The sequence below is a fragment of the Corvus kubaryi genome, unplaced genomic scaffold (genome assembly GCF_017639235.1).
Source record: "Corvus kubaryi isolate FWS band 111438036 unplaced genomic scaffold, C.kubaryi_AGA036_p1.0 138, whole genome shotgun sequence".
Taxonomy (NCBI): domain Eukaryota; kingdom Metazoa; phylum Chordata; class Aves; order Passeriformes; family Corvidae; genus Corvus; species Corvus kubaryi.
In genome coordinates, this window is record NW_024580672.1 from 22,235,091 (window position 1) to 22,260,090 (window position 25,000).

Sequence of the window (25,000 nt, forward strand, 5' to 3'; positions counted from 1 at the left end):
TTAGGTTAAATTGCTGGAGTGTCTCTACATAGGTAAAAGAAAAAAATCCACCACATTTGATAAGAGAAATTTATATTATTTATATGGAACAGAACAAACCAATTTACAAGAAAGGCACTTAAGTGGGGAGCTTATTTATTAATGAGTGTAGTACACAAGCTAATGGGGTTGTAATGCAGATGCACCCAAAGCTCGGAGGACAGCGGTCTCCAGGCACTCACTTCAAATGGGAGAGGAGGGAAAGCAGGCAGGGAAATATTCCTGCCCCACTCCAAATGGAGTTCTGTGAAGTAGTTTTGTCTGTCTCAGTCTGTCACTGGCTCTCCCAACACAGGGAGTTTCAGAGTAGGAGTGGGATGGGACAGGAGGGATGGGACAAAAGGGAATGGCTTTAAGCTGAAGGGGGGTGGATTTTGATGAGATGTGAGGTAGGAATTCCTGACTGTGAGGGTGGTGAGGCCCTGGCACAGAGAAGCTGTGGCGTCCTCTGGATCCCTGGCAGTGCCCAAGGCCAGGTTGGACGGGGCTTGGAGCAGCCTGGGACAGTGGGAGGTGTCCCTGCCATGGCAGGGGTGGAATGGGATGGGCTCTGAGGCCTCTTCCAACCCAAAGGATTCCAGGAATCTGATGTGGCAGTGCCAGGGCTGTAATTCCACTTGATCCCACTTTGTCCTCTGTGAGGAGGTTCAGATGTGATTTTAAGGTTGCAGCAGCTCTGCATCCCAGGGCACAGAGAAGTCCCAGAACTCCTGGATCCCAGCAATGAGGCATCCCCTGGGATCCAGAGATTCGTGGGAAGATGGGAGAAGCAAGGGCCAGGGTGGTCCATGAAGGGCAGGGTGTGCTTAAATTACAGTTCCAATGCTCAGCCTTTAACAAGCTTCTTGTGAGGTGGCAGTTTATAGACTCTTATTTCAGTTAATTATAACAGCAGTTTTTGAAACAGTATTTTTATTGGTTTTATTGATGTACCCTGCTGGCTTTCCAATGCAGTGATTGGGTCCTCCTTGGTTACCTGAGAGAAAAGCTTTTCCTTGTGGATCCAGAGGATGCAGGGATGGCCTGTGGCAGGGGAGGGCTCTCTTGGTTCGTGCAGAAGGGCCCATCCTGACAGAGCCTGCACGGGGGTGACCGAGGCACTGCGGAGTGTTGGAAGGATCAAACAGGGAGTGCTGGCAAACGTTGATCCAAATGAAGGAAAATACTTTCTATTCTTTGTTCTTCCTCCTGTTGTCTTTCTGGGTTGAGGCCAGATTGATAAGAGGTACAGTCAGTTCTTGAGTGGGTAATGCCATTTTGGGAGAGATCCTGCTGATGTGGGTGGTAGCAACCTCAAAGCCCTGCAGAAAGGCTTTGCAGATCTCTGTTAGCTCTGCTGTTTTAATTGGGATGTATTAGTTTTTATGAGGTGCTCTAAGGTGTCCCCAGAGTCTTCTGTTCTCCAAGTGAACACCCCCAGCTCTCCCAGGCTGGCTCCAGAGCAGAGGGGCTCCAGCCCTGGAGCATCTTTGTAGCCTCTGGACTCACTTCAACAGGAGATACTCAGGGGTCACAGACTTTACACCCACACTGGGAACTTGCTTTGAAGAACGTCCTGGCGAGTTGAATTCTTAAGAGGTTCCTGATTTATCTGTATCTTAATTCATTTTAATAGGCTGGAGGATCTGCAGGTGCTGTTGATTATAATTCTTGGTGCTCACTGTCATCTAGAATTCATGCACTGACGCACGTCAAGGTGGACATCCAAAGTCAGGGCCCAGCTCCAATAATTCAGCCTTAAAGTTTTTGTCCTTCAGTGTCCCCGTGCACCAGATCAGGGACCTGGGTCTTGCAGTATAAGGGTTGTAATGTGTATTTTAACTCCCTTAGGTTCGCTGGTTTTTTTTTTTTTAAATCCATGCATAATTGGGATTATATCTATCTGAGATATGTAGAAAAAAATGTAAATTTGACTTCAGATACCAGTTAGCATTTGGGTTATCACTGCGAGGCAGGGTTCTGAGTAGGGCTGGTGGGTTTGTGGCTGTTGCAGAGGGCTGGGAGTGGTGGTGAGTCCCCAAAACCAGCGGAGATAGCGGCGAAGCGCAGGGAATGCGGCGTGCGGTTTGAGGGTCCCCTGCAGCCAGCCCTAACACAGTTAATTGCCTGTGATAAAACCGACCTCCGAGGCCTGATGGGAGACTTCTTTTATATAAGAAAAAATGTTTTGTAACAATTTCTTGTAAGTGCTAAAATTAACTGACTTTCTTTTAACCTAATTAAAGCTAGAACTGATGATATCACCTATGCTTAATGTTGCCGAACATCTCGGGCAGAGCGTGCTGCCGCTTGGAGCTTGGCTCCATTTTTGCTTCCTGCTTTAAAACATTTAATGTGAAGCATCTGCTCGGTTGTTGCCGGTTCAGGGTGTGCTTGATCTCCCCCGTTCTCAATCTAGAACAGGGTGGTCCTTTCCAACACAGAAGATGCACAGAAACCGGGCTTTTTTTATCTTTTCGGCGAATTTTCCGGTCGTTCTGCTGCCAAACCCACTGATTTGAAACAGAAATATTTATGAAGAGCTCACTCTGATATTAGGAATATTTGTGCTCTCTCGATAGGGCGCAGCTGTAGGTCTTTGAAGAGTTTCATTCATGGAGGGGAGTGGGTCTCTCTGGGGAAGGTCTCCGGGCTGATACAACTCCCGGTGCTGATGAGCACCAGAGCTAACTGTGGTTGTCTTGGCCTGGATGATTCCTGCTAACACCAATGAGATAGAAACGTGCAGGGTGGAATCTGGAGAGAACAGGAATTAGTCTGGAAAAGCTGTGTGTGGGAAACAGGAAGAAAGCAGTGCTGGAATTGGTGACCAGTGTGGAGGTGGAGCAGGAAATCTGGTGTAGAGCAGTGAAGTCAGACTGAGCAGTACAGAGATGGTCCAGACCAGGTGAGGTCAGGAGGAGGGTGGTGGCCAGCATAGAAAAAGGGGAGAATTTAAAGGTGGGCTAAGGAGGGGACTGTGGACGAGGGTCTGGAGTGACAGGAAAAGGGGAATGGCTTCAAACTGCCAAAGGGCAGGGATAGATGGGATATTGGGGAGAAATTCTTCCTGTGAGGGTGGGCAGGCCCTGGCACAGAGAAACTGTGGCTGCCCCTGGATCCTTGGCATTGCCCAAGGCCAGGCTGGACATTGGGGCTTGAACCACCCTGGGACAGTGGAAGGTGTCCCTGGCCATGGCAGAGGTGGAACAAGATGATTTTTAATGTCCCTTCCCACCCAAACCATTCTGGGATTGAGGGAAGGAGGGCGGCACGGAGCAATGAAGGGCTTGGGGCACTGGGACGCCCCAAGAAGATTGAGGTGGTTGAAGAACCAGAACTTTGTGGTTGTCCTTCCACCTGGCTGTTGCTTTAACAGAGGTCTTTGTTCCTAATGGGATTCACTGCTGTGAAAACACAATAAATGCTCAGGGAAAGGGAGCCAAGCCCACACACACAGAGCATTGTTTTCCTTGGACGTGTTTCAGGTGTTCCTCGGGAAGTCACCGCCGTGGTCTCGCAGTGCCACATCCCAGGGCAGGATCTTGTTTGAAATCTGTGTCTCCCTGTATAGGATTCCAATCAAAACTTTAATGGTCCAGGGCAGTCAGTAGCATTTAATGACCTTCAGTGCTATCACTTGAGTCTTTTGGGCATTGATATTGATTTTCCTTATCTTGGCATGTGGAGACAGGAGTCTCACTCCATCCTTTGAAGTGTTTGCTGGTACACACCAGGAGCACAGAATAAGCAGGGAGCAGCTTTGCAGGGATCATCAAACTTGGGCAAACCCAGTTTGGTCCCCAAATTTAATACCATTATTTCAAAAGTCGGGAAAAGAAATGAGGCTATTTGGACATCTTTGTATTTACTCAAGAGGTGTGTTTATTTATTATTTATTGTAGCAGTAATTTAATTTATTCATGTATTACGTATTTAATTATATATTTATTTGTTATATTATTTATTTGGGATTCATGTCATGTGTATGATGCCCAGATCTCTGTGCAGGTGCTTCTTTCCCAGGGTTAAAGAGGGGATGCAGAATTTCTCACCAGTCAGATCCATAAGAATTTGCATCCTCCGGAACAGATAAAAAAACAGTAAGGAAAACATTGCACAGGTTGTATGACAAGGAGTTAGTCTTACTCAACTCTGAGTTGTTGTGCTCCTCCTTAAATGCATCAAATTTTTCTTAATAGGTTTTAAAAGGAGCAGTGTCGGGGCTGTTGGACAGGAATTGGGGGTTATTGCTGTTCGTCGCAGCTCTCATCCCTGTTTTAATCTCTCCCTACCATCATACAGCCACTTCATTTATAAGCAGCTAAATTAAACTATGTCAGGATGTGCTTCCCCATGAATTTTAAACCTAAAAAGGCGCTTTGTTCGTTGATTCAGTTGTGGGGAAGAAATGCAACAGAGCCACCCGGCTATTTGAACTCTTTATTTGCCACATTTACAATATTAATAACACTGTTTCCAGAAGTTGTCACATCAAGTAAAAGATCTTCATTCCGGGCTGTCTTTTGGGGCCAAATCGAGACTGGATGCATGCATTTAATAAATTGTAGTCTCAAGTAGTCATTTTGGTAAATAATTAGCTTGGGTGGAAGAATAAGTTAGCATATTGTATGTATCTAATGCTGCAAATGTACACACAGCAAACTTTGCTATTAATCAACAGTCAAGCACTGTAAGTTGGGTCTCATACATAATGAATTGTCCTTAAACCCCCTGGGCTTCATTGATAGAAAAATAAGAGAAAACACGAGGGTAGTAAGCTTTAGAATAAAATTTAACGAGATTGCTCTGCATCCCGTAATCGGTTTGGAGTCATTAGAGACCAGATAATTCAGCTGCAGTTTTGGGGTGGCTTTAGCCTTCATCTATCAAAGAAAGGCTGCTTAAATGACATTTAGGTGTGGATAAAACACATTTTTTAGTTAATTTCACAATGAAGGCTCCAGTAAAAACATCGACTCACTCTGTGTTATTATGGAACAAATAATGCTGCCTCACTGAGTCTCATTTTAATGTTAATTTTTGTGTGCTAATCATCACTGATTCTTCCATTTGAAAAGTAACACACCAGTTATTTCTCAAAGAAAAAAATGGTTTGGTAAGACAAGCACAGATCTATATAATTGTAAGAAAAAGACAGCCTTCAGTTTTCAGACAGTGCAACTTTTTTCTGTGGTGAATTCACATGTGTGAGAGTTATGTGACAACTTGTCTTCCATCATTTGCTGATGAAACAAAAAAATGCCATTTAAAAACCAATAATTTTTAAATTATCCTGGCCCTTCATATGTATTTCATGGCAAGAGTTACCATTCAGGTCCTAGAGGATCAACAGTGACTTATGCAAATGTAAAAATTTACTCTAGTTTAGGAGCTCTGTTATTAACTATTTATATATATATATAAAACTTATATAAATATTAAGAATTATCTATACTAATGACACTCACAGAGCTCCGTACCCACAGTCACCAGGCACTTCCCACCATTGGGGAAGAAAATCACAATAAAAACCCACAAAAAGATTAAAAATAAAGGTAAAAGTACAAAAAGACAAAAATATAAGTTATAAAACATTACCAAAAAATTAAAAATTGAACAATTGGAATGAATAATGTACTCTGAGTCTGCCCACGTGTATCAGTGGCACTTTGTTGACTCCAGGCTAGGAGGAGTTGCAATTTTTTTTAGTTGAGGAGCTTTTTTCATTTCTGTCTTAACCCAGAAAAAAACATTGAAAATTTTTAAATTGAAGTAGAGGGGACTCTTCACTGGCTCAGTTTCTAAACCTCTCCTTAGCAAGCCACTGAAAGGTGAGGTAGTCTTCCAGGGATAAAACACTCAGGTGTGTGTGGCTGCGGGCAGTGGAAGTGAGATTTGGATGTTACAGTCAACCAATCAATTGTATTTAAAATATACAAATATTTTATAAATAGGCATCTATTTTATAAATATGTTATGGGAGCTGCTACAACGCTCTCATGGTATTTATTTATCCTAAGGAAGCTTCCAGCTCCTGGCTTTCCCCCCAGGAAAGTGCCAGCTGAGTCGTTGTGTTACATCCTCTTCCTTTCAACACTGCTCAAGGTCCACCTTGTTTCCCATAAGTTTATGAAGGACTGAGGCAAAAAGTAGCTCAGAAATAAATAATGAGCATCCTGCCACTTTAGAGCATGGCTTCTCCCAGCATTGCTCTGCTTTTCATCATGGTTAAGCTGTTGGGATGATCCCGAAGCCAGTCTGCTGCTTACGTGTTTATTTTGGAAGCGCCTTAGCAACTTCCAGTTCTTGGCAGCGGCTTTGGAAGGAGCCCATTGAACTGAAACAGGTGGTGTTGCTGCTTTTCTCCCCGTCTGCTAAAACCTGCTTTCCCTTCCTTTCAGCCCATGCAAACACGAGGAGACACCGGAGAAGCAGGGCTGGGATGGAGCTTTGGGAAGACACCTCTGAGCTGTGGGGATGCAGGAGCCAGCTGGCTCCCCGGGCCTGGGCAGGCTCTGAGAAGGGCTGTAATGGAAGGAAGTATATAGGATTGCAGGAGGAATGGTGAGGAATAGCTGTGGTGTGTGAAAACCCTAATCCTGTGGTGGATTGCCATGTTGGAGCTGATCTTGGGCTCTCTTGGGCATCACCACCACGAGCTGGAGATGTGCAGCACCAGCAGTGGGTGCCTGGCCTGAAAAAAGGCTCTTTGTGAGACACATCCAACTTGAAAAAAATATACATTTATTTCTAGATGTCTTTAGATAGCTTAAAACAAGCTTTTATTTCTGTTGGAGGTGTCTGTAGTTTTAATGAAGCATCCCCCTGTAAAGCCATATTGGTCATATCCATTTACCATCCCCAAAAAGTTCAGGCATGGAACAGACATGTGACCCTGCTGACATATTGGAGGGCACCACATTCCTGCAAACAAAAGAATTCTGGGTCAAAAAATAAAATAAAATAAAATAAAATAAAATAAAATAAAATAAAATAAAATAAAATAAAATATGAAATATAAAATAAAATAAAAAATAAAATAAAATAACATATAAAATGCACACTAAACCCCAACAGCAATGATTGACTGTTGACCAGGTGAAAATACAAAAACCTCCACTTTGAATTTTTTGGGATGCCAGGCAGCAGCCAGCATAATTCAGGAATGCAAACAAGTGTAGTGACAGCCTCTGATGAAAGTGGAAGCAGTTTAAATAATACTAATGTGGTTTAAATAAATGTTTCTTATTATTCCAACCCCACTGCAGGAAAAAAAAGGCATTGATGCTTTTTAAGGAAAAATAAAAAAATTTTCTGGGGTGAAAGCAAAGCAGTCATGTTTCTTGTATATTTTGTTTAGGGTTTGGGGTTTTTTATTTTTCGATGAACATGCTTATGTTATTTTCCTGTATAAAAGTAAAATTGCATCTTGTTGAATCACAGGTGTGAGGCAAACTTTCCATAGGTAAACCAGTGAATGGCCACTTTGGCCACCACCTTGTGTGCTGCTGGTGCCTCTGTGATTCTTTCCTTTGGGATCACCCAGGGCAGCACATTAAGTAGAGCCCTTTTTGCTTTTTCACTCCTAAAGTTTAGGCCCAGGTAGTTAATATGAGTCTTAGATGCGTATTTTTCTCTAAATTTCAACTTTTTCCTGTCCAGCTTGACTTAGAGGGGCTCAAAGATCCATGCCTGGAGTAGGGTGTTGAGAAACCTTCCAAGAAATCAAACACTGAGCAGAGGGATTTCCTTCCAGGGGGGAATTTCCCATGATGTAACTCCTCTGCTCTTCTTGAGAATGTTTTGAGACCACTTTGACTCTGCTTTCTGAAAGGTACTTAAGGCTTTGAAGCCTGAGAAGATCCTTTAAAAGCCAGCTGGTGTTTTCAGTTGGATGTTTAATGCCGAGGTAGTTTGTAGAAGGAGTGCTGCTATGCAGCTTTGGAAAGGGAGAGGGGAGGAGGGAAGGGCAGGAGCAGGAGGAGGGCCAGCAGAAGACACCCATGTATGAGTTCTGTGCCTTCTTTTTCTTTATTAAAGCCGTCAAATTCCCAGGAATAGCTGTTGCCATCTCTAGCCAAGCAAAATTAATGTGAAGGTTTTCCTTTTTTTTCAACTCTTTGCCAGTTTGAAGCTCTGGGAGTGTGTGTTGGCACACTCCAGAGTGTGGAGTTTGTAACCTGCAGGAAAAGAGGTCAGTGCATTCTTGGAAGGCAAATTCATTTCTGCCTTGCAGAGCGTTCCCTGTCCCTGCCAAGGTGGAGGTGGCCATGGAGGTGGCAGGTGTTGGGAAAGCCTCTGGTGTTGAATTGCTGGGAGAATGGTCCCACCAAAAACATCTGGAGAAGTTCAGCAGTGGCAGGGCACTGCACTTAAAAACAGCAATTAAAAAGAAATTTAAAAATAAATTCTATCCAAACACTCCTGCCAGGGAACACCTGGTAGAAGTGAGGAATGTGTGTGTGTGATGGCTTGGCTCAGAATGGAACCTTAAAGCCCATCCAGTGCCACCCCTGCCATGGGCAGGGACACCTCCCACTGTGCCAGGCTGCTCCCAGCTCCAATGTCCAGCCTGGCCTTGGACACTGCCAGGGATCCAGGGGCAGCCCCAGCTGCTCTGGGCACCCTGTGCCAGGGCCTGCCCACCCTCCCAGGGAACAATTCCTGCCCAATCTCCCATCCAGCCCTGCCCTCTGGCACTGGGAAGCCATTCCCTGTGTCCTGTCCCTCCATGCCTTGTCCCCAGTCCCTCTCCAGATCACTTGGATCCCCTCTAGGCCCTGGGAGGTGCTCCCAGAGTCTCCGTGGCTGCTCCCCACCAGTTTTGGGGGTGACTGATGATGGTTCGGTGCCCTTGGTCTGCAGCTGGAGGCAGAGCCTGGAGCTGCTGCTCCTGGATCCATGAGGAGATGGAGTTTTTCTGTTTTATGGTCACATTACAGCCCAAATGATTTCCAGACTCCCAAGAATGGGAAACAGGATGATGTGAAAAACATAAGGCATGCGTAGCTTTGAGCGCTCTCCGTGCTCTTCTGGATAAATGGAGCAGAAAAGTCTCCCCACTTCTCTCCCAGGTTTCAGAGGAGTTACTGTCAATATATTCTCTCATTATTATTTTGTTGTAGCTCCAACAATCCCCAGTAAAACAGAGCCACATTCTGCTGTGTCGTACCTATGTGAAATAAGGGATTATCCGTGGTGTTGGGAGCTTGGTTTGAAGTCCATGTCATGGGCATTCGTGTAAAAAAGTTTGGGCATGGATTCTCATACCTTTTTCCTAGCAAAGGTATTATTAATCAGAAAAGTAGCATGAAGTAGACATCGGTTTTGTAAAGCAAATTGATCCTACTTCACACACAGAAAGAAAATAAAGAATCAAAGGCATTAATTTAATAAATAAATTCAAAGAGAGAAATAAAATTGCACTCAACACCTACTGAACTGGATCCAGAGCTGGTTCTGCAGATTTGCTTTGCCTCTGCTCCAAGCCGTGGACTCCGGTGCGGCTGGAGTGTTTTAATTGTCCGTCTCTGCGTCCCTCCACTTCCTCATCAGTAATTGCATGGCCTTCAGTGGTTCACAGTTAATCAGAGTCGGGGCTGGGGCATGGCAGAGCTGTTGGATCAGGCACCAGGCGAGCAAGGGCTCTGCGTCTGAGGGCAGCCGTGCCCGGGCCCCCGGCGCATCCCTGCTCCTGTCCGCAGGCTCCGCTGATGATCCCGGCGCGCCCGGCTCGGTGCTGGGCTGCATCAGGCACTGGAGATGTTGGGTCTCTCTGCAGAGCTGCCTCGAGGCTGAAGCAGAGCCGGGCTCTTCGATGCCGCTACTGGAACATCTCTTGGTTCGTTTGCTTTGGCTTTTGCTCAGAGGAGTCTCACAAAACCCTTCCCCCTCCTTGCGGCACGCTCAGGAATCAGGGTTGGTTTGTTCTGTCCCCGTACCTGGCTGGCACAGTTGCTCTGGTTTTCTCTTCCCTTGTCTCAGGTTCACAGGTATTTTGATATTGCCACAGTTTTCTCTCAGTTTTCCTGCTTTGGGGCACATCCAGCCTCTCACCAGGAGACTGCTGTTGAGGTCTAGCACTGAGGAACTTCTGGCTCTGGCTTTATTTCCAGCTGGGAGAAAAAGCTGCAAGAATCAGGAAACCTTTGGATGGCCCATCCTTGGTGGGGAGGGCTCTGGATATGAGGAGCTTGCTGGCAGGGGTTGCTGTTCTGGCCATCGCCCTTGGTGTTGTCTCCATCATGTCTCATGGAGGCTGGTTTTTTATTGCTATCCTCACACAGGTCTCTGCAGTTTTGAGTGACCCCCCCCCCAACTGCACCCCAGCCTTGGGAAGCACCAGGAGAGCACCATCACCCCTTTCCCAGCACTGCTCTGCATCCCTGAAAACATCCAGCTTGGAAAACACAGCTGGATACGTGCAAATTCGGGGTTCCCTTTCTCATTGCTCTCATCCACACGTTGCTCTTGCAGGGGAAAAGAATAAAAAGGAGCAAGGGAGGAAGCACATTCTCATTTACAGGTGCTTTCTGCTTGCTCACTTTGCTCCTCAGCCCCTGCAAGCACGAGCTGCCATTGAAAATCAAATGAATTCTCAATTGCTTCCTTCCAATTCAATCAGGGGAGGGAAGCAGAGGCCTGCCACGGCGCTGGAGGAAGCGGGGCCGGGGAGGGCACGGAGCGGCAGAGAGCTGCTTCCTTCCCTCCTTCCCCAGGGATGGGCCCTGGGGACAAGGGACTGTGCCCCTGGGGGACACGGAGGAGGAACCTCACCTCCATCCACCCTGGAAGCACAAGGATGTGTCAGCCACCACGGGCTTGGGTGGTGGTCTTGCTCCCTGACATTTCCCATACGGCTTTTTCCTCACACCAGTCTTCCATGGATTTTCCTACGGGTGTTTATAACATTGTGTCATCTTTGCATTTGTAGAGGTGGTGAGGGTGAATTTTTGTTGCTGCTGTGAGGAATCCCTTCACTTCTCTCTGAGAAGAAAAAAGATCTGACTCGAGATGAAATGTTTCGAGGTTTTTATTTTGCTGATAGAGTGTGAATATTTGGTTTTACCACAGAATCACAAAGCTGTTTTGGTTGGAAGGGACCTTCCAGATGGTGATGTTCTGCTCAAGGGACACTTTCTGCTAGACCACGTTGCTCAGAGCCCTGTCCAGCCTGGTTTTGTCATTTTTACCCTTGTAATTTTGCATTTCTCTGTGTCTCAGCAGGGCAGAGTCCTCGGTGGCTTGCGAGGTGTGCAAGGGGGCCGAGGAGATGACGGAGCCCCTGCAGCAGTGCACGGCCTGGCTCCGAGCCTACTTCTGTGAGCCAGCAACCACGGGGACCCTGCCCGTGCCAGCCTTCCACCACCCCCTGCTCCAGAGAGGTCAGTGCCACTTCTCCCTGCCCTCTGCCATCAGCCACCAGCACTGGCTCCCACCCTCCCTCGTCCTTGGTCTATAAAATGATGTGGTTCAGCTGCCAGCACCGAAAGGTTGGGGTGCAAACACACCCGAAGGGTTGTGAGCTGCTCAGTGAGGTGGTGGCTACTTAAAGTAGCTTTTGGCCAGCAGAAAGGGGCGTTGAGGCTTTGACGTCACTCTCCACAACTCCCTGGCTGAAGGTGGGGTCTGGCTCTGCTCCCAGAGAAGAGGAGGAGTGGAAATGGACTCACATTGCAACAGCAGAGATTTAGGTTGGAGATTAGGGAGAGTTTCTTCATGGAAAGGTTTGTCCAGCCCTGGCAGAGCTGCCCAGGGCAGGGGTGGAGTCCCCATCCCTGGGGGGATTTAAAAGCCCTGTGGATGTGGCACCTGGGGACATGGGTGGCCTTGGCACTGCTGGGAATGGTTGGAATTGATGAGCTCAGAGGGATTTTCCAACCTCAGTGATTCCCTGATTCTGTGGTTCTGTGTCCCTGTCAGCAGAAAAGTGCCAGGGAAGCAGTCAGGGATAGGCTGTCAGGTCACTGTGGTTTTATTCCCCAAAGTTATCATAGATAATATGCTGATATTTTTAAACAAAGACAAAGAGAATTGTTACCAAGAAGTTGTGTTATTTATGAATCTGGCTAAAAGCAACACCTGAGAAAAGTTCCTCCTCCCCATTCCCCATTTATTATCCGTGTTTCTGAAGGCCTCCTAACAGAAATCAACCACTTGGAATGAAACTGGTAATAATAATAATAATAATAATAATAATAATCTCAGAAGCCTGATGTTTGCAGTGCCTTCTTGCCTGCCCCAAATGTCACCATTTCTCAGTGGATAAGGGAGTCTTGGGATCTGTGAGCTTTGCACAGCAACTTCGTTTCCATGAGCATCCTCTGTACTTACTTTCCCCTGTTATGTGAATTCCCCAGTGCCAGATCCTTCACAGTCAAATTCCAGGGTGGTACTGAGGAATTTTCTTATTAGCTGGGATGAAATGAAGTGCCACGTTGTGGAAACTTTATCCTTGAGGTGGATGTGAACAGGCAAAGCTGGGTAGGAAATATTACTGCTGCTGCTCCTGCCATCTCTGAACAACAGCAGGGGAATTCTGCCTCCCAGATCATCCATCAGAAGATTATAAAACATTTAAAATCATGCTTTTTCTTTTCATTAGTTTTCCTAAATGGGCTCCTGAATTCCTTTTAGCTTTGTGAATGAAAATCCTTGGTTGAAGCTCTGCTGACATTGTTTTAGATGCTGGTTTGGGGTTCAGACCTGAGAGGTTTGACTTTGTGGGAGACTTGGTTCCTGCCTAGGACACAACATTCCTGTGCAGGCAGCACTGAAGGGACTGAGGATCCTTTAAAAGAGGAAAAATAAGGATATTTGTTAACAGGAAGCTTCTTGAGGGAAACAATCATCACCCTTGAATTTTTGGGGAGAGGAGGGAAAGTTCTTCAGCACCATCTGAGCTCAAAACCCAGCCAGGAGCTGTGTCAGGGATGGGACGTGGCTGGGAGCATCAGCTGAGGGTCCCTGCAGCACCCGTGGCCTTGTGAGGGGTGGCACTGGTGGTCCCACTGACCTCTGGTGCTCAGGGGTTTGGGTTTGACCACCTGCAGCACGGGCAGGGGCTGCAGGACAGCATTCTGGTTTCAGCACCTGCGTGTTCAGGTTGTTTTCATTTAGCTCCATCATTTGCTCTTGGCCTGGGCCCAGGTGTGTGTTTTACTGGGGGAAGGCACCTCCCTCATGGAAACTCTAATGAAGAGTTAATTGGCTCCAATCACAGCAATGTGAGAGCATTTCTGTTCTTCTGTGACTTTCTCCTACTAATACTTTCATAAAATAGAAAAAAAATTACATTGGAAGGAATGTGGAAATAGATGTCAAAAATTTGAAGGAGCTGGTTTTAAGAGTTATTTAGGAGAAAGGTGAGGTAAAAATCAAATTTTGATGGATTGCACTTCAGTTTATCTGCACATCAGAATTGCAGTTTTGCTAAATCAGGAATTTGGTATTTATTTACTTTTATACATTTACATTTGAAAGTGCCTACTCATTTCTCCAGGCACTTAAAAACGCAGAACAAACATCAGTGAGAGCACGAGGATCCAAAGCCAGAAAGGCTTTTTCTCATCACTCTGATTTTCTTACGTTTCTGTTCAGCAGCAGCTCTTCAAATGGGGCCCTGAGCAGCCTGGGACAGTGGGAGGTGTCCCTGCCCATGGCAGAGCTGGAATTGGATGGGCTTTAAGGTCCCTTCCAACCCAAACCAGGCTGGAATTCTGTGATTCCATCATCATCAAAACCTTTGGCTGTTCTTTCCTCCCGTTCCCTGTAAATATGGCCACTGATAGTGGGTTCTTTGATAGAGGATTCAAGTTCCATCCTCAAGTCCTTTTGTGGTCAGGACTGACTATTGCATAATTTCTTCCTAATCAGTGCTTATGTCAAATTTTATTTTATTTTTCTGCACTAACTTCATCTGAGGACAGGAAGGGTTTTGCCTATGTCATAAAACGCACTAAAAGCATTCCTTATTTAACAAAAGAAACAAGTAAGTGCTTTTGGGATGAAACACTTCTGAATTCATGGTCAGTTTTCTGCAGCTGCCTTTGTGCCAGTTGGGAGGCATAGTTCCTTGTGGAGAGAAAAATCATGACAATCAACTCTGAGATAACAAAAGCAGAGAGATTTGCAGATTCAGACAGTAGAGATGTTCTGCCTTATATTTACTCTATTAAGAAATTCTATAAAACTTCTGTATTTGCTGTTTCAGTGGCTCCTCCTATGTCTTAAATTTTTCTGAAGTGCCTTCAGTTTTCTAAATTACTGTTAAATGGGGGAAACGTCAAAAACACTTAAAGTACAAAATTTACCATTCCTCTCGTAACTTGGCATTGGTGAAGGTGGAATCTGAATCTTGAGGCAGGCAGGAAAATCATGGAATCATGGAACCATTAGGGTTGGAAAAGACCTTTAAGATCATCCAGCCCCAGCACCATCACTGTGGTCACCACTAATCCATGTCCCCAGCTGCCACATCCACGTGGGTTTTGAACATTTCCAGGGGTGGTGACTCCACCACTGCCCTGGAGAGACTGTGCCAGGGCTGGACAGCTTTTCCATGAAGAAATTTTCCCTAATCTCCAATCTAAACCTTCCCTGGCACAGTTTGAGGCCATTTCCTCTCATCCTGGTTCTTGTTCCCTGGGAGCAGAGTCCGACCCCACCTGGCTCCCTGTCAGGGAGTTGTGGAGAGGGAAAAGTTTGGTTTCCCAACAACTCCAGGAGTTCTCTCCTTACTGGCTCTCCAGTTTATATGCAGCCAATATATTTATTTTTAAGCATAATTGAAAATGTGGAGTTTTCAACAACCTGTGTCCTGGCCAGCACTCAGTGTGGAATTTCACTGAGCAGAGAGAAAGTCAGGTTTTCCCACTCCTCTGAGTGGGACACCTCAGAAAAATCCCTGAACATTCCTAATGGGAAATGATGACTTGCTCTTAATGTATCCTGGTCATTAGCCCCCTTTCTATATGAAAAAGAAGATTGGACTGTTACTATTTCAAGGGCTGTGCACGGGGGTGGGTGATTTGTGGGTCCGGAACACGGGGAGGGTGATGCTAAATTGGTCCCTCCTGGCTTTGCTGCCTTGCCCTTGCTGTGCTGTGCCCTGCAGCGGGGAAGAGCGTGTGGCACAGACCAGATGGCTCATTAGGGCCCAGGAGCAGAGGAAATTGGAGGCACACCAGAGTTTCCCTTTGCCCTGTGACGAGCAGCAGCCCCAGGGTTCTGCTCCTTGCGTGCTGTGCCGTCCTCACCGGATGAGTCCTTCAGATCCCTGGGGGGGGAGTTCCTCCATCAGGGCCGTGTCCTGAGGGTGCAGGCCTGGAGCAAAGCTGAGCCTTTCCCTCAGTCCAGCTCAGTCCTCCTGTTCCTTCAGATGAGCTGGGAATTCCTGCGTCGGGGCTTAGAGGTCTGGAAGTGGGGTTAGGGCACTTTTGGTTTTAAACTGAAGGAACATCGGTTTATGTTGGATATTGAGATGGAATTGTTCCCTGTGAGGGTGGGCAGGCCCTGGCACAGGGTGCCCAGAGCAGCTGGGGCTGCCCCTGGATCCCTGGCAGTGCCCAAGGCCAGGCTGGACATTGGGGCTGGGAGCAGCCTGGGACAGTGGGAGGTGTCCCTGCCCATGGTCAGGAACTTGATGGCCTTTAAGATCCCTTCCAGCCCAAACCATTCCATGATTCTGCCACATTCCAAGCCAAAGGCAGAGCCCAGCTGTGCAGAAAGATCCAGGAGGAGCAGCCTGGGGATGGAGAGCAGGGAGGAGAGCTCTGCAGCTGAAATTCCCCGTGCATGGTGTACGTTATTCATCCAAGAGGGGATATTGATGAAACACCTCATACATAATGGGAGCACGGAGCCTTCAAAGGAGCCGGGAGCGGCTCCATTCTCCCTCCGAGGTGACGTAGCCAGGCCTGTAATCAATAATTACCCTGTGATTTCCTGCTCCTTCAGACACTCACACTGCTCAGCATGGGCTGTGAACCCCTCCCAGCCCTGCCTGGGGGTGGTGGGAACACAGGGGAATGCCAGGTGTGGGCTGAGGAAACTCCTCAATTTCTGTGTCACCTGCGTGGAGTCAGAGTCATCCCTTGATTCACCCTTCTCTTGGGTCTGCGAGGCTGTGGGATCTCTACCATAACTACGTCCTCAGTACTCTACACCCTTCCAGGAGATGCACTAACACCTCTCTTTTACTGGTTTTGCACTTTCTAAACTGTAAAAAAGTGCCAGCCTGCAGCAAATTAAGAAAGAAAAGTAGATTTTCTGTATTTTCTGACTGTGACTCAGCAAAGGCCAGAGTTTTTCCTTATTCTTTTTATGGTCAGAATGCTTAAATCACGAAATTGTGGGACTGTTGATTTGTCTGCTTCTGAGATGACAAATTCAACATCCCCTGGTGCATATATTTAAAAGGGATTTCAGTGGCTGTGCTGCTCACCCTAATTATGGTATCCTGAGAGTAAATTTTTCCCACATACAACTTAGCCAAAGACTTCTCCAATATATAAAAATTATTTCAATAAGAAAATCATTTACATTACTAAGATGAATTACAGGTATGTTTTCCCTTCCTTTAAATTACAGTAAAAAAAAAAACCATAAGAATCATTGACTTGGTCGAGATATTGTCAAGTAAAGCTGGAAAGTTTGAAGCTTCAGGTGCCAGTTTGTGGATAAACTGTCTGGAACTTTTTTAAGTACCTATTGTCATACTGCAGGCGCACACATGTTCAGGTTCAAAGTATTTAGTCACTCTTGTGGTGACCTTTTTGCTCAGATGTCATTAAGTTGAGACTTATGATGAGATTTTGCATCAGGGACCAGTCCATGGGATTTCCTTCCTTTATCATATAGATATGGATATAGATGTAGAGGTAGAGGTAGAGGTAGAGGTAGATGTAGAGGTAGATGTAGAGGTAAAGGTAGATGTAGAGGTAGATGTAGAGGTAGAGGTAGAGGTAGATGTAGACGTAGAGGTAGATGTAGAGGTAGAGGTAAATGTAGATATATATCTATATTTAAAGCATAGCCATCCTTAATAGGAAGAGCAGCAAACTCAGCCGACAGGGAGAGCAGGAGTCCCGGTGTCATCACTTCATGGTTCCCTTATTTCCAGTAAAAACAGGAAGTTCAATGAATTAATCTGGGAAAGTGGGAATCCAGCAGGAGGTTGTAGAAACTGCCAGAGGGCAGGGCTGGATGGGAGATTGGGCAGGAATTGTTCCCTGGGAGGGTGGGCAGGCCCTGGCACAGGGTGCCCAGAGCAGCTGGGGCTGCCCCTGGATCCCTGGCAGTGCCCAAGGCCAGGCTGGACATTGGGGCTGGGAGCAGCCTGGGACAGTGGGAGGTGTCCCTGCCCATGGCAGGGGTGGCACTGGGTGGCCTTTAAGGTCCCTTCCAACCCAAACCATTCCCTGATTCTGTATTTATATTTTGCAGTCTTGAGCTGCGCTGTTCACTTGCTGAGGAGGAAGCAGGACTTGTCCTTTCCTAGGCAAATAAAAACTGTCATTTTTACTCCTGATTTATGCTGCAATCTGTGAAATTCTCTTAATTTTCTAGTGGAGGTTCAATTCATTAAAGAAAAAAAAGTTGAGAAATGTTGCTGATTTTCCCTTTCTCAACCCTGCAGCTTCATCAGACATGCAAATACATTTCTATTTAGGCTTTTAGGAAGTGTTAAATATGAAATAATCTGCTCGGAAACATTTGTACTTCACATATCTGGACATGGCAGATTCAAGTGCAGAGAGATGACAAGCTTTCCTATTTCTGTCTGCCAACTCAAAATTCAAATTCCAGAGACTGGCATCTTCTTTTATTACCATTTCATGTGAGAGGAGTTTTGATAAGGAGAAAGTCACTGTTTTGTGAGACATTTAATGGATTTTTACAATCCAATACTTTCCTACAATTTTCTGCAAATAGAAATCAATCCTCTCCAACCTTCAAAAGTGGAAACAACAAAACCCCAAAATAGCCCAGTTACTTTTATATCTCTCATTCTTTTTCCAGCCCACTTGGCCCATTACTTAAAAACAAAACTAAACAAAAAAAAAATCAATACAAATGCATTTTGGACCAAAATATCTGCAAAATTCCTGACCCAATTCCTGTTGAATTCAGACCAAAATTCCCATCATTTTCAGTGGAGGCCTGTGTGGTTTTAAGTATATCTTACATACTCTTATTGGCATTCATAGGATCAATTGTCTGCCAAATGTGAGCCACTGAGGACAATTCAGGCCCTCTCAGGTGCAAATTTCCTTTTTGGCAGCACCAATTCCAGATACTCGTGGGGTTTAGGTGGAGCCTTTCAGGGTAACCATCACTGATGTGACCTCGGAAGAATCATGGAGAAAGCAGTGTGTCTGTCCTGTCATGGGGAAAGCAGTGAAAGGGTCATTTGCTTTCAAAAATTCATTGTATTTCCAGCTGGACAGTCCTTTCTTGCCAGTATTCTTAACATTATTACAGGCAGGCCATAATTAGAATAAAGGAGCATTTTATAAATAGGCTTTATTTAGGTAAGAGTGGGTTGAAGATCCTCAGCCAGTGTTCACCTGTACAATGGCAATATTTTTACTTGTTCTCAGAGAATTTGAGGATATTCAATATTCAAGACTCTGAAACGGCTGCAGAGACATGCGGATGTTGAAATTATTCCAAACTTTTGTTTAGAAAGGCGGGGTTTGTGTTTTGGTGATGGGATATTGGGAAGGAATTCTTCCCTGTGGGGCTGGTGAGGGGCTGGGATGGAATTCCCAGAGCAGCTGGGGCTGCCCCTGGATCCCTGGCAGTGCCCAAGGCCAGGCTGGACATTGGGGCTTGGAGCAGCCTGGCACAGTGGGAGGTGTCCCTGGCATGGCAGGGGTGGCACTGGATGGGCTTTAAGATCCCTCCAACCCAACCCATTCCATGATTCCATGATAAATATTTGCACAGAATTGCAGTTGGACCAAAGTCAGGGCAGCTTGACTCTGAAATCAGCAGCTCTAAAAGCCGCCGGTGTGTGAGGCTTCTTTATAAAGTGAATTTGCTCAAAATCACATCTCTTTTCTCCCCGTGAAATAAAGGGAATCAGTTGACCCTGATCTAAGAAACATTTTGACCAACCTGGTAACTTTTGACATTGCTGCTTGTATATGAGATTTAGATTAAAAGGTAAGAATTGAAGGTGGAAAAACCCCACCAGTGTAGGAAAATGACTTTTTTATCCAGAGTCATGTGCTCATCATCTTCACCCGGAGCCCCAGACCTCAGCACCTGCTCTCATTGCAGACCTGTGAGGAATAAGTTTAATTTAATTCATTTTTCCTTTGATTTGTTGGCTGGTTTGCCACACATGCAGCCCCACGTAACCTTTGCACCCCTCCTTAATAAAAACCCATGCAATCAAGATAAAAGGAAAGGATTTTATAAATACAGCCTCCCACACCCGTTTTATTAATGAACTTTCAGGCAAGTTTACTTAAAACCCTGTATTGATGGGAAATATCATCAATAGTCATATACACTTAACCTGTTTGGTGTTTCAAAGGTAATGTGCTTAATGGCACTGTTACTATGGTGGGCACCTTGTTTCTAAGTAATATTGTTAATTTTTTTTCAGGAAATGACAATATAGTGACATTTCTGACAGCCCTTATATTAGGGGCACATAAATAAATTCATCTGAGGGAAAAAATGTTACAATAAAGGTATTTTGCTGCTGCTTGACCAAAGGATGCCCCTTTCTGACCCATTTTCAAGATGTTTTGCCACATCTCCTGACCAGTTTGTTTGCTGACCATTTTATTGTGGGAGAAACAAGGACTCACTTAAGTGGAAAAACACACTTTTCACTAGAAATTTGCATCCCGCACTCTTCCCAGAATAAAATATGCAAGCACAACATAAATGGCATACTCCTTTTTTTCCCTTTCTTTCTTTTTTCCCCATGAATTGGGCCTTTGATGTTCAAGAGGAGCCAGTATTAAAGGACATCCCTAGAAGGCTGTAGAAATTGTCCCTATTTATGACAAATGTGGAATAGTACAAATCTAGCTGAATGTGATGGTGTCATTAGTTTGTGAATCGCATCCTTGAAAATAACTGTGGAGGAGCCAAATCGGTTTAAAAGAAGATAACAAAATGGCTTAAGCTACTTAGGTTGAATGCCAATTATATTTTAATATTCAACTGAGCATATTTTACTAAGAAAAAAGGCAGCGTCGACGCATGCATAACTCATTGGCAGCGTCGACCAGCTGTGCCACTCTTCTCTTCGAATCACTTTGTGCATTTTAGTAGCATGGTAATTTAGTAGAGAACTACCTGAGTGATGGCATTTTCAATGAGCAGGTAATCTACAGAGAATTTTTATATGGTTATGAGTTCTGTGCTTCAGCCTGGCAACACAAAAATACATCAAGACCAATTACGGTATCAACTTTCAGCGTGATACCCTTGCCACGCAAGTGCATGTATTTCTGCCCCAGGCATTTCAAATTGCATCTAATTTGAAATCTTTGGGGTTTTAATTAAATTTCAGAATATATGGAATTCTTCATTAGTACCTGCTCTGAATAGCAGATTATACTTCTCTCAGTCTCTCGTTAAAGAAGTAGGCTGTGGTAAATAGCATGTTCAAGAACTGATCATTTGTGGTGCCTGGATATTGGGAACAGAAATAGTGAAATGCAAAATAATATCAAAAAGATTATTAGTCCAGTGAGGGACTCTTGATTTGTATTTTAATGGAATTTTACATTTCTCTTAATGATTTGCAAATTGTCCTCTGATTATAAGATGCATTAAGCTTTTCATTTTAATGGAGAGACACAGCCATTAGCAGAAATTTTTTTCTGTCTTCTTTTTAGAGTGCTTCCCTGCAGCAGATAAATATTGAAACCATTAACACCTTTTGATGTACTTTATAGTGCTGCAGCTTGGACCAATACATGAATGAACATGGCCCTTTTATATTTTAGCACTTTGCTGGAAGCTCCTGGTTGTCGTTCCGTAGGTGAACAATGACCGGAGCCCTACGCTTCCCTACCTTTATTTCCTTATAATTAATGTTCCAAATGTTTCGGGGAGCATCATTCATATTTAATGCCAAAAGAAGTAGTAAAGCCAACAAAAGTCAAGATCTGAAATGCAGATGGAGGGTGCTGTGACCTTAGCTCTGACCATCCTTCCAGGGAGGAGGGTTTGTTAGGGATTCGCGGTGGGCGAGAACACAACCGGCTCCTTTGTTGCAGACTCCAGAATACACGAGCACTCTTCATTTGTCAATCTGAAAGTCAAATTTCCTCCTTGCTTTCAGCTTAACGTGAACCCTTAATGTTGTATAAACATGTTGTGCCTGTGCTGACTTCATTGGGTTTGGCAGGAGAGCACGGGATGAAGAGCAGCCTCTTTTTTGTGGCAGCTTGCGAAGCAGGAGGAGGATTCTCCTGATGCTGCAGGTTTATGTAAAATAACGGGGCTGTTGCATCAGGTAAACGTGTGATTATTAACCTTACCAACTGAGTAAAATCCCTGTAATATTCTTTAGATGCTTTGGAAAATCAGATCATTCTTTAATAGGTGCAGGACTGGGGTGTTTCCCCAACCCCAGCTGCTTCTCATGCCCCAGGTAACCCAAATTTCTGCCTGTACCTTTGCAGACTCCTCCTCTCCTGGCAGAAACTTCCTCCAAGCAAGGCACAGATTTTAGGGCTGCCTGTCAGTTGAGCAACCTCGAGTCTCTGAAATCCTGTCAGGGGTCACTGGTAGGACTGCTCCTCTGTTTGCTTCCAGGATGTCTGTTTAAATAATTTGGATCTCGGGAATTCCAGTTGCAGTTCATTTAAGCAGTCCTGTGTGATGGCACCAGGATCAGTCAAGAGGCTGAGTGACTTCATGGGATCACACTTTACCTGTTCCCAGTTGTTTTGTTGGCTGCTTAAATACATACTCCTGAAAAGAAAAAAGAAAGAAAAAGTACACCTTAACTTTGAGATGGAAGCCAGAAGATTCTGGGAATTATTTACTGTTGCTGCATTCTTGGAAGGACGTTGTGAATTAGTGTTTGGAAAGTGCTGTGTACATCTTAGCTCCATTCGTTAGGTATTTATAACTCAATAATAAATACAAGTAAAAAGAAGTACTTTGATACTGACTTCATTTGTATGCAGTGAGGAAATAGTTCCATTTTATTGCATTTAAGCCCTTTAATGAGTATTATTTTTAATGTGCACATTTACAAAGGAACTTACAGAAAGCTGAAGAATTTGCTGTTCCTTTTTTAGCCCAGCAAGGATCTTACACTTTATTCACGTAGTGGAGCCCATTTGCATTGCATGTTTCATATATTAATTTTCTAGGCCAGGTTATCTTTGGCAACAGGATCTTCACAAAGCAACTGAGGGTGCAGATTTCTTGATCCAGAGTCCTTTGGGAGTGGATATTTGGGGCCGTGCTGAGAAATGAAACAGTAAAAACACCTCATCAGTGTAACTCTAAGTGGAATTACAGAGAAAAAGCGATTCTGTGAGAAGCAGGGAAAGACAGAGGAGAGATGCTGGTGCCTCCCAACCTCCTCTGCCATCAGCCTTCCTGGAGGAGAACATCAGGCTACCTGTTCTGAGTAATCCAGTGGTGACCCAGTGTGGTCAAAGGTTTGCAGAGAATTAATGTTTCCTTTCTCCCAAATAAGCTGGCTTGGTGTTGCCCTGTTCCCCGAGTGGATGTAGAAGAGGTTTGTGGAGGTACTTGGGGGATGCAAGGGATTCCTTCTGGCTGAATGTCTTGGACTGGAAGGGAACTTCAAGATCCTCTAGTTCCAAATCTGTATAACATTCCAAATACGTAGCACACGGTATTGTGGTCTGGGAGAAGAAATATCCCTGTGCTTGTAAGATGATAAAACAAATTCGAGTTTGCAAAATCAGTTTTACACAAGCTGATGTGAAAATTCATGGATTTATTCCCCTTTCATAGAATCCCAGACTGGTTTGGGTGGAAGGGACCTCAAAGCCCATCCCATCCCACCCCTGCCATGGCAGGGACACCTCCCACTGTGCCAGGCTGCTCCAAGCCCCAATGTCCAGCCTGGCCTTGGGCACTGCCAGGGATCCAGGGGCAGCCCCAGCTGCTCTGGGCACCCTGTGCCAGGGCCTGCCCACCCTCCCAGGGAACAATTCCTTCCCAATCTCCCATCCATCCCTGCCCTCTGGCACTGGGAAGCCATTCCCTGTGTCCTGGCCCTCCAGCCCTTGTCCCCAGTCCCTCTCCAGCCTTCGTTCATTTTCTTTTTTTCTCTTCTTGTTTTTCCTTCCTTCCTTCCTTCCTTCCTTCCTTCCTTCCTTCCTTCCTTCCTTCCTTCCTTCCTTCCTTCCTTCCTTCCGAATTCCTTCCTTACTTTCTCCTTCCCTTCCCTTCCCTTCCCTTCCCTTCCCTTCCCTTCCCTTCCCTTCCCTTCCCTTCCCTTCCCTTTCCTTCCCTTTCCATTCCATTCCATTCCATTCCATTCCATCATGGGAGCTGTTAGAGCCCTGCAATGATGAACAATAATCTTGTAGGACATATCTATGAATTTGAGAGCCCACGTCTCTCACTTCCTTTGTGGTGGTTCTGGATTTTATGTCCTGAGGTGGGATTCGAGGTCCTTGTGACGGTTTGTCGCTTTATTTCTCCAGGTTTGCCCAATTCGTGCCCAGTTTTGCTGCCCAATTTTGCACTCCCAGGTTTAGTTGATGATCCTGACCAAGACCTCAAACTGAAGGTCCTGTTAAGTTGGAAATGTTGATGTTAGTGAGCTTAATTGAGAGGGATGAATTGGAAATTGTGCCTTATCAGGTGTGTGAGCATTGAATCCTTTCTCTTCACCTTGTATTTTGGATTCATTAATATTGGAATGACACTTGCAGCATAAATGCTGGGGAGTTTTCTCCCTGTTTGTCCCAGTCTTAGCTGTAACCAGATGGTCCTGCCTGCCCATCAGTGTAATTAGGAAACAGCATCTCCTCTGATTTATTTAGGAGCTGTGGGCATGTTTGTGTGTCTCATTAGCAGGACAAGTCAGAAGAGCTGGAACCTGGGAAGCTGCATTTTTGTTGAGTTCCATCAATGCAGATTTAGGTAAATTCAGTTTAATTTTTGTTATTTCCTCTGGAGAAGGAGAGGAGAGACCTTCCCAGGCAAAAACAAGAATTCCAAGAAAGGGGGGGAAAAAGAGGGTAGAGGTGGGACCAGGAGTTGCATTCAGTGTGCACCACCAGGAATTTCTGAATTTTGAGTCAGGTGCTGGCCAGTGGTGGTCTCTTGTCACACGGGCCATGAGGGAGCACAGCTCAGCTCTCAAGCTCTGTCTGCAAGGTGCAGCTGATGAGGAGAATTTCGAAGCTGCCCAGGTGAAGTTCTTGGTGAGCCCCAGCTCCCTGACAGAGAGGAATAGAGACAAGTCTCTCATTTATTTCTATCTTGAATGGGAAAGCAGAAATTTAATTTTCTGGCCCAGTCACTTAGAAATTGCAGCTGAGCTGGTGCGTGGTGTCTCTGGAAGGCCCATACTGTGTCTGTTCCAGAACAGGAAGAAGGGTTGTGTAGCAGTAAATAATGATAAAATATGGCCAGTTAAGCCAAGTTTGCACTGATAAGGCAGTGGTTGAGTTTCTCTCATCTACAGGTCTCTTGTATTTATGTCTATAGCAGCTCCTATGTGGATTTAAAATGTCCATAAAGTCATTAAAAGGTTATTTTTACATACTTTGCACAATTTCCTGCTCCCAAAATTGACGTATTTGCAACAAAGCAAAAAATACTTGCTTCTGGAGTGAGTTTTGAGTGGGAAGTGTAAGCCTGGAGCGGACTCCTGTCCCTGATCATTCAGCCTGGAGTTACAGCATTGTAGGAACACCAGCAGGTCTTTGTTGGTGCCTCAGGTTTGAGTTGCAGCTGCTGGTGCTGCAGATTTGGGATCTGTGTCTCGGTCTCTGGCTCCTCT

At 45.3% G+C, this 25,000-nt stretch overlaps 1 protein-coding gene across 1 annotated transcript in view; it reads left to right on the top strand.

Annotated features, from left to right (window-relative positions):
- Nucleotides 1-25,000, top strand: part of MGMT (O-6-methylguanine-DNA methyltransferase) — a 138,181-nt gene that overhangs the window by 96,149 nt on the left and 17,032 nt on the right. Inside the window, exon 4 of the mRNA XM_042019579.1 lies at nt 11,248-11,405. Within this exon, the coding sequence (XP_041875513.1) occupies nt 11,248-11,405 (158 nt within the window). The remainder of the gene's footprint in view (nt 1-11,247; nt 11,406-25,000) is intronic.